Source organism: Carex rostrata, chromosome 24, assembly GCF_964058835.1.
Source record: "Carex rostrata chromosome 24, lpCarRost1.2, whole genome shotgun sequence".
In the NCBI taxonomy this organism is placed as follows: Eukaryota; Viridiplantae; Streptophyta; class Magnoliopsida; order Poales; family Cyperaceae; genus Carex; species Carex rostrata.
In genome coordinates, this window is record NC_135941.1 from 6,933,863 (window position 1) to 6,942,769 (window position 8,907).

Genomic DNA, 8,907 nt, shown 5'->3' on the forward strand with positions numbered 1-8,907 from the left:
TCAATGATTAAACTTTTAGGATCTTAGAAGAAAAATAATCATAAAATAAAATGGAACGACTAACAGTACCCCCATATCAGTCTCCTAAACGTCCCCTGCACTAAAAGACAAACAACTTTTGACAGGGGACCACTAACTGACTCCAACATCTGATATAGGGGTATTTATACTCTGAGTTAATAGTCAAAACGTATAATATTCATACCTACGAATGTATAGTATTCATACTTATTATCAGAACCATTCGTCATATGTAAACACAAGCTGGAGGGGACCAGTAACGACCAGGGGGACCGCAATCGTCTGAAAGCGACATTTGCCAAGATTGGGGACCACTACAGCAAATCTATATATTATTCATATCTAACTAAAGAAGTATTCATATCTAAACAAATGAAGTATTCATACTGACGATTACGAAGTATTCATACATGTTTGAAATAATTTATACAATTCAAAATTCAAAGTTAGACCCTTCTTCATACATATCTAACAAATGAAGTATTCATATCTAACTAATGAAATATTCATACATGTTTGAAATAATTTATACAATTCAAAGTCAGACCCTTCTTCTTGAACACCTCTTCTAGGAAATATTCATATCTAATAACATGAATGCATATCTAACAAACGAAGTATTCATATCTAACAAATGAAGTATTTATACATGTTCGAAATAATTTATACAATTCAACATTCAAAAGTCAGATTCGTCTTTCTCACCCGACCTCTTCCAAGAAGTGTACCTATTGTGCGAAAAATAAGATGGTCAATGAAAATGCATTTTATTTCTATTGGCTGATTTCTACGCTATCGATGCCTAATTTGCCTATTGACCTCAAGTTGCTGAATCATACCTATTTTGATTATTGAACATGTATATATGATGTTAACCAACTGGTTGCTCTAATAGCAAGCTAGAAGAAAGAAAGATTGATTAACTAGTCAATTGGGGCACTGATATTTGAAATTGAGGTTTGCTTCTATTATACAATGTGTAACTAGCAAATTTAAATATGAACAACACATTTTCCAGGACGTACCTGCTCATGAATAGTCGACAGAAGCCGATGCCTTGCTAGAATGCTCTGGTAGATAATTATTTGAGGGCAAGCTGCCCGATGGTCCAACCGCGTAAATCAAATACGACCACTGAGGCATTTGGGTATTCAACTGGAAAGCAAGATAAAGCTGGGATGATTGTGAAACAATTAACGATGTATTCGCCACCAGAGGAAGGCTGCCTTGGTCAGGTGGGCAGGTGTCCGAGCTATATCCACCGAGGTAATATTGTTTCAATACCCCGGTCCCACCATTGGATGAAATCCAACCGGCCATGGCACTGCTCCCGTCCATTTTACCATTAGAGGAGAAGCCGATTGCGATGTAGGTCCCTCTGTCAGGAGCTGATAAGACAAAGCTCCATGTGTTTGCGCCATTCTTGCCATACTGAGGAAAGTGTTGACAGGTTAGATCCTTAGGTTTTTTAACATCAAATTGATGGAACGAAAGACGAATCTTTTGTGTCAGTTGTTCAGCTAATCAACTCATTATCTCTTGAGACTTAAGTTTCTCTGTGTTTATTATTTGGACTGGAATTAAAATATTTCAAATCCTCATTTGAATTTTAGATAACCAAAAGAACCTAGATCCTAGATCCTCAATCACTCAAAAGGAAAAAGGAAAAGAAAAAAGAAAAAAGAAAAAGAAAAAGAAAAAGAAAAAGAAAAAGAAAAAGAAAAAGAAAAAGACAGAGAGAATGAAAAAACAAAGAAGATCACCTATGGTGAATGGTTGAATGCTGGTATTGCTGTATACTGGTACTCTGGTACTAATTATATCTGGTTACAGTTCTCATACTAGCCATAATGATTTTACATAAACCTTTAATGTAAAATAGGGAAAAAGAAATTATCAAGATTGAAGAACATAAAAATTAATTTACCCTAAGGATGAAACTTTGTGAGCTCCATGCATTGGTGCAATTCAAAGAACTGGTGTTAAATGGAATTAAATCACTGACAGCAAGAGCCGAACTACAAGAGTCCGATTGTGAAATCACATAAGGAGGAGAAAAACTCAAAAGAACTCCAATAAGGAGCACAAATAAACAAGAATTTGTTTCTCTGTCCATCTCCCACTTTATCAGTATATCTCTCTCTAAACCTCTTTAATGATTCTGTGGTGGAAAGAATATGTATATATATATATTTAAACTCCTGAGGAAGTCTTTCTAGAGAATTAGAAGGGAAGACACTTTTGAACTATTGCTTTCTAAATAATAGTTGTTTTTTTTATAGAAGCATATGAAGGTTCTAAGAAAAGATATATATTACTAGGGAAGGTGATGAATGATGAAGCATATGAAGGTTCTCAGAAAAGATATATATTAAAAGGTGATGAATGATGAAGCAAAGGTTGTATATATTTAGGCTATTAAATAAGGCTCTTATTGCTTTACTAGATATTATAAATAACTATCGAGATGAAGTAGGACTGGCAAAAAAGCTCGTGGCTCGTGGCCCGCTTGGTATTCGCTCGTGATTCGATCGGTAACAGCTCGTTCGTTAGTGGATCGAGTTAAAATTAGCTCGCTCGCTACATACTCGAGCCAGAATTAATGAGTTTGAGTTTGGCTTGGCTCGGCACGAGCCAGCTCGGTTGTTAACGAGCTATATATTTAATATACATAGTTTAATAGTTTAATCAGATCCGTTCACTTCAAATTGGGGATATTATGGTCTATGGATATTATAGCCAGTGTTATGGCAATTGCACTTTGGACTGTGTTTAAGTTGATTTGTAATTTTATATGGAATATGTGTGAATTAATTATAAGCAATTAAGTTAATTTGTATGAATTTGTTTGATTTGGTATGCATTAATTTATTCTGTGAATATATTTGTATGAATTTAGAATTTTGATATATTTGTATGTATGAATTTAGCTGTAAACTTAATTTATAGTAGTTGATTTGCTTAATTACAATTGAATTAAGAGCATTCCTCGGTAATTAGTCATATAAATATTATTTTGTTTTAGCCATAATTGATAAGATGTGTTATGAAAATTTAAGATATAGCAGGAAAGAAAATATACAAATTTATAAATTTGCCAAGCTAATAACTGTTAGTGTAATAATCTAAAAGTCAATAATACGATAATTTATCATAAAACATTGTTCATGAATTGGATGATTAATATCATTTTGTTGCCTAGAGTATTATTGAATTTATGGATCATTTCGAGTTCATGACTGAAATTGTGAAACTCCATAATATAGATAATATATACTCTTAAAAAGTCACTGACCAAGGAAATTAGCAGGAACACTAATTACCGCGATAAGGTTAGTATGTGGATTAAAAGATGGTTAAGTTTTACAAACCACCTGACGCGAGATGTCATTTTAATCACATAGATACATGTTCTAGGAACATGGTATTTGACAGACCCCGAATGAAACATTAAATAGAATTGTGTTCGTGTCATTTATGTTTTCATTCAGTGTCATTTATGTTTTCATTAAGTGTCAAGTTCTACAGTATGAGGTATTCATCTTTCCTACTAAGAAATGTATATGTGTGATTGTTATCAAACGCTGTCGGTAAAATGCAGTTAAAACGGTAGCTCTTCGGTATACATGGCTTAGCTAAGGAAGTGATAGTTTACCAAGAATACTATTTGTCCCTCGTATCTCTATACGAGCTATAGCATCACTGGGCCCCTTGATAGAGTAAGATTATCTGCTAGTGGTATAATTACAAGAGTAATTATATTTGATAATCTGCTCAAGATCAAGAAAAGATTCAGTTAGCAAGGATGACACACATCTATCTTGAAACTAATCTGATAGCTATGAGACAAAAGAACAAACACAAGTAAATTGTTTACTGGATCGTGATATTGTACAGTACAGCATCATCTGTGTAATTGGATGGTCATGATGTGTTGCCAGATGCCGCTCATGATTATAGAAGTTAAAACAGTTTTAACTCTATTTACCAACATAACACAGATCCTATTGGGTCACACCATATAGGAGTTAATCGGAGAATCTTATTGTGATTGATTATAAATTGGTTATGACCAATAGTAAGATGGTTATAATTAATTATACGTGTTATAATTAAATTATAAATGTTATGTAAAAATAACAAGCAAAAACATTGGTTAATTTATAAACGTGTGTGACACGTTGTATAAAAGTTAACCGGTTAATTTATAAATGTGCAGGACACATTGTATAAATTACCGAAACAACAACCGCAAGAAAAATATATATAATTGTTCAGAATAATTATACGAATATTATTTGTGTTCGGGCCGAGGGCATTCGGGTCTTTTCAGATTCGTCCTTATCTGCATGACATGTCATCGATCCTATCCAGATGACACGTCATCGATACCGAAACAAACAACTGCAAGAAAAATATGTATAATTGTTCAGAATAATTATACGAGCATTATTTGTGTTCGGGCCGAGGGCATTCGGGTCTTTTCAGATTCGTGCTTATCCGCATGACATGTCATCGATCCTATCCAGATGACACGTCATTGATCTTATCCACATGACATGTCATCCTTATCCATTCAATGACATATCTTGTAAATAGGCCGAACTTGGAGGGCATTTTGGTCTTTTGGCAACCGACCCTAAACCCTATAAATAGGGGTGGAGGGGTAGAGAGAAATTCGCTAATTCACTCATACCGTTTCGTGTCGAAACGGATCGGTATTTTCTCTCTTTCTCGGTTTTCTCCCAAATAGTGTTTCGGTTGAGAAAAAAAGTTATACGTAGTTGACGTATAATCTTGCGAGTTGTTGTGAAGTATATTTACGGGATCGATGAATAGTGTTTTACCGAATTTCGCGGTATGTCAGTTTTGCGTATTGATGAAACTGAGGAACCGAAAATTCGTGTTTACGGGTTTTCGTCTTTTTCCCGTGAATAGTATTTTTGCAGAATTCCGCGGTTTACGGTATTTCTGGCAGAAGAAATAAATCGCTCTCCGGTTAGTCCTGGTGGATAACCGATAGAGGTATCACACGTGTGATACTCCGAGTCGATTCCTTCCCTGGTGAGGCTCTACTCGCTCGGTCTGCATTCCAACTGTGATTTGGAAACAAGGTATAAATATGCTATATTAATCTATTTAATTGGTAAGTAGATTAAAGTTTTAGAAATCAATCATGGAGTAGATCTGTAAAAGGATTAAATTGGGTTTTGATGCCAAAGGAATACTGAAGGTGGACCGCCTTGGAAAGTTTCTTGATATACCCCGTTTAATCCTGAGCTTAAGTTGGCCGTAGAAATTTTTGTTCTACGGTCATTCCGCAACTTAAGCCTAAACGGGTTTTTGGTTACAGCACCCCGAAACCCCAACAGTGGTATCAGAGCACAAGGCTCTCCCGCTGATTGATTTTCTAAAAGTTATAACTTATGCAAATTAGGTGCATATACCGCATATCAGTTTAATTCTTACATTTGCAGCTTAAGTCCAAAACCGATTAGAAATGAGATTTTCTTGGATCGGTTCTACCGACTAAGAAAGTTAAATTAGATTTAAGCTTTTTTTATGCTTTCTTATGAAATGTAAACTTTTACACTTCTTGGATCGGTTTTCCGACCGAGAAAGATAAAATAGGATTTTATGCTTTCTTTATGTTTTCGTTTTCAAAACTTTCAACTGCGTTTGAGTATATCTAAGAATGTGATGAAGCAATAAAGTACCCAAGTAAGAACTGCTAATCTCCACCCGTAAACGACAAGGTTAATGACAAGAAAAGTCTCGACTTTTCGTTTAACCCTCGTTTGCGTGTCCTGATAGCTGGCCCAAAGGGGACTTTGTCACGTTACCAAATTACTCTATGCTTTTGAAATGGCAAAATTTAGTGTAAGTTTTTGCCTTTTCGAAAACCTTTGGATAAGTAAAGTTCATCGAAGAATGTGATGAAGCAATAAAGTACCTGAGTAAGAGCTGTCATTTCCACACAAGAAAGAGATGGTTCTGTCTAGGAAAGATTGAGTCTAAGCGGTCCTCGTGACCCCAATCTTTCCTGGGAGCCCCTTTCACGTGTCCTAATGGCTGGCCCAAAAGGAACTTTGTCACGTTACCAAATTGCTTTATGGACCGAAAAGAATATCTGATTTTAAAACATATAAATTGTTTATGTGCTTTAAATGGTATAAATAAGAACTGAGCATAGCTGCAAAATAAAGAATTGATAACTGATAGATTATATACTCGACTTGGTCCTGTATATAAGTAAATTAGATTTACAGCTTAGAGTAAATTAGATTTACTGCTTTAAAATGAAAATGGGTAAAACTAGATTTACCGTCTTTCCAAGGAACCGTGAAAGAAAATTTTCTTTGAAGAAAAATACGAATGTGGGATCACATTTGGCATTGTTTTCTTTCTGACTTCCTTTTCACGACTGCTTGCTGAAGCATATGAAAGAGGTCTTTTAAGAAAATGGAAATGCGATCATATTCACTATTCTTTCTGTCTGACTTCCTTTCCACGACTGCTTACTGAAGCATATGAAAGAGGTCTCTCAGGAAGATAGAAATTGAATAACAATCGGTATTTTTCTGACAAGCAACTTTCACGTGTCCGTAACGCTGACCAAGGTCAACCTTACGAACTGAAAGAAATATACGTGACTCGGTCACATATATAGGTAAATCAGATTTACTGCTATCATATAAAAACGTATAGATTAGATTTACCGTTTTTATAAGAAACCATATAAACTACCTCTACAAGATAGACGGTAGCTAAAGTCAGTTACAAGAACTGACTGCTTAACAAAGCTAAGCGTATCAAAGAGGTACTGATAAGAACAGAAACTAATGGAGATCACATTTCGTATTCAAGACTTCCTTTCCACGACTGCTTAATGAAGCATATGAAAGAGGTCGTTATAAAGATACGAATAGAATCACATTTAGTCATTCTTACATATGCTAAGAAAAGAAAGTAATGGGGATCACATTCGATATTTTAGACTTCATTTCCACGACTGCTTAATGAAGCATATGAAAGAGGTCACTATAAAGATACGAATAGAATCACATTAATCGTTCTTTCTGACATAAGATAAGAAAAGAAATGGAGATCACATTTAGTATTCAAGACTTCCTTTCCATAATTGCTTAATGAAGCATATGAAAGAAGTCGCTATAAAGATACGAATAGAATCACATTAGTCGTTCTTTCTCACATACCCCTTTGGAGATTGTTGGCACTATTAAGCATAAACACCAACCCATTAAATATTAAGTAGTATGCCATTCCTACTCTATCCTCCTCACACCGATGTTCATTGGTTGACGTGTCTTGCTCAGCAAGCGTCGCCTTTTACCTTTGGTGGTCGAGGGTTATGTTCGACATATCAAACCAAATAGAGTGAGGTTACTTATCAATGATTTCCAAAATAGTTTTGGGCTTGGGGCAAAATCTTCGTTAAATACACATGATGTTTTAACGAAACTAAGAATCACAAAGAGATGTGATTAGCAAGTTTGCTTACCTAAGATAATTGATAGCCATGATATGCATACACTGCCTTGGTTATTAGTGAAAACATGGATCTTGGTCCTACTGCAAAACGAGAATAGAATAAATTTGCAGTGGGAGTTTTATTATTGGAATAAAACATTACATGAACAAAGCTAAAATCTTTACATTAAACGTTGTAGAAATATGGCTAAAGAAACGTCTTTCTCTTTACGCTCCCTACTCAAAAAGGTAGACATACATGAGAAAAGGGAATATATCCTAAATACGCCGGTCCTTTCTAAAATAGTAGAGAGCAGCTTTATCAGTACTCACACGCTTCGTATGACAAGCGATGATGAGAAACTGTAAAAGCTTAACTGTCCGTTGAGCCATGAGTTGGCCACGGAAGTTATCCTGAACTTATTTCCTCCCAGCTATTCGGAGTTCATTGTGAACTCCCATAAAGCAAGGGTTGGATAAAAGCTTGCAGGAGCTCCAAGGGATGTTGAGGATCACCGATGGCGACATCGAGAATAGCTCTCATGTCCTCATGATCCAAGAAGGTGGGAGGAAAATCAAGAAAGCAAAAGGGAAAAATGGCTATTAAGTACAAAGGCAAAGGGAAGTTGGTTCCGGGAACGAACTCTCCCAAGATAAATGTTTCTGCTAACTCTGACTGCTATTTTAGCAATAGCAAAGGTCACTAGAAGAGAAACTGCCTGGAGTATCTTGGAGATATGAAGTTTGAGAATGTCTCAAAAGTCTCAGTCTCAAGTATTTATGTTATTGAAATTAATGTTGCGACCTCTCTTAATGATTGGGTACTGGATACCGGATCATGTGCTCATATTTGCACGAATATGCACGCACTAAGAGGAAGTTACGCAATAAGGAAGTACAACTCCGAGTTGGAAACGGAGCACAAGTTGCAGCCGTTACAGTCGGTAGAATAAAATTGTACTTGCCTATCGGGTTTATTCTGGAACTAGAAAATGTCTATTTTGTTCCTACCATTTCTAGAAATATCATATCAATCTCGTGTTTAGAGATGAATGGTTTCTCGTTTGTTATAAAGGACAATAGATGTTCTATTTATAAAAATGAGACATATTATGGATCATCTTACTTGTTAAATGGTCTTTATATGCTAGAAATGGAAAACCCCGTGTTTAACATCAATAACAAAAGACTCAAAACATTTCATGAAAGTATTGACTTACATGAGACATAAGTCTGAATCCTTTGATGAGTTTAAGGAATTTAAGACTAAAGTAGAAAATCAACTGAACAAAAGTATTAAGGCATTACGGTAGGACCGTGGAGGCGAATACTTGAGTTATGGTTTTCAAAACGTACTTAAAGGAATGTGAGATAGTCTCACAACTCACACCTCTA

At 35.4% G+C, this 8,907-nt stretch overlaps 1 protein-coding gene across 1 annotated transcript; it reads right to left on the bottom strand.

The window, feature by feature from the left end:
• Positions 1–835: 835 nt before the first annotated feature.
• LOC144575615 (cytochrome b561 and DOMON domain-containing protein At3g07570-like) lies at positions 836–2,225 on the bottom strand. The gene is made up of 2 exons (XM_078325821.1): positions 1,949–2,225; positions 836–1,452 (listed from the first exon to the last, which is right to left on the bottom strand). Exons 1-2 carry the CDS (start codon positions 2,135–2,137, stop codon positions 1,051–1,053), a joined length of 591 nt encoding a protein of 196 aa, XP_078181947.1. The 5' UTR covers positions 2,138–2,225; the 3' UTR covers positions 836–1,050.
• Between the last annotated feature and the right edge of the window lie 6,682 nt (positions 2,226–8,907).

Bases quoted from the DNA above. Each gene is read 5' to 3' on its own strand.
- LOC144575615 (XM_078325821.1), bottom strand. From the start codon at position 2,137: ATGGACAGAGAAACAAATTCTTGTTTATTTGTGCTCCTTATTGGAGTT. The intron at 1,453-1,948 runs GTAAATTAATTT...CACTTTCCTCAG, and splicing joins CACAAAGTTTCATCCTTAGG to TATGGCAAGAATGGCGCAAA.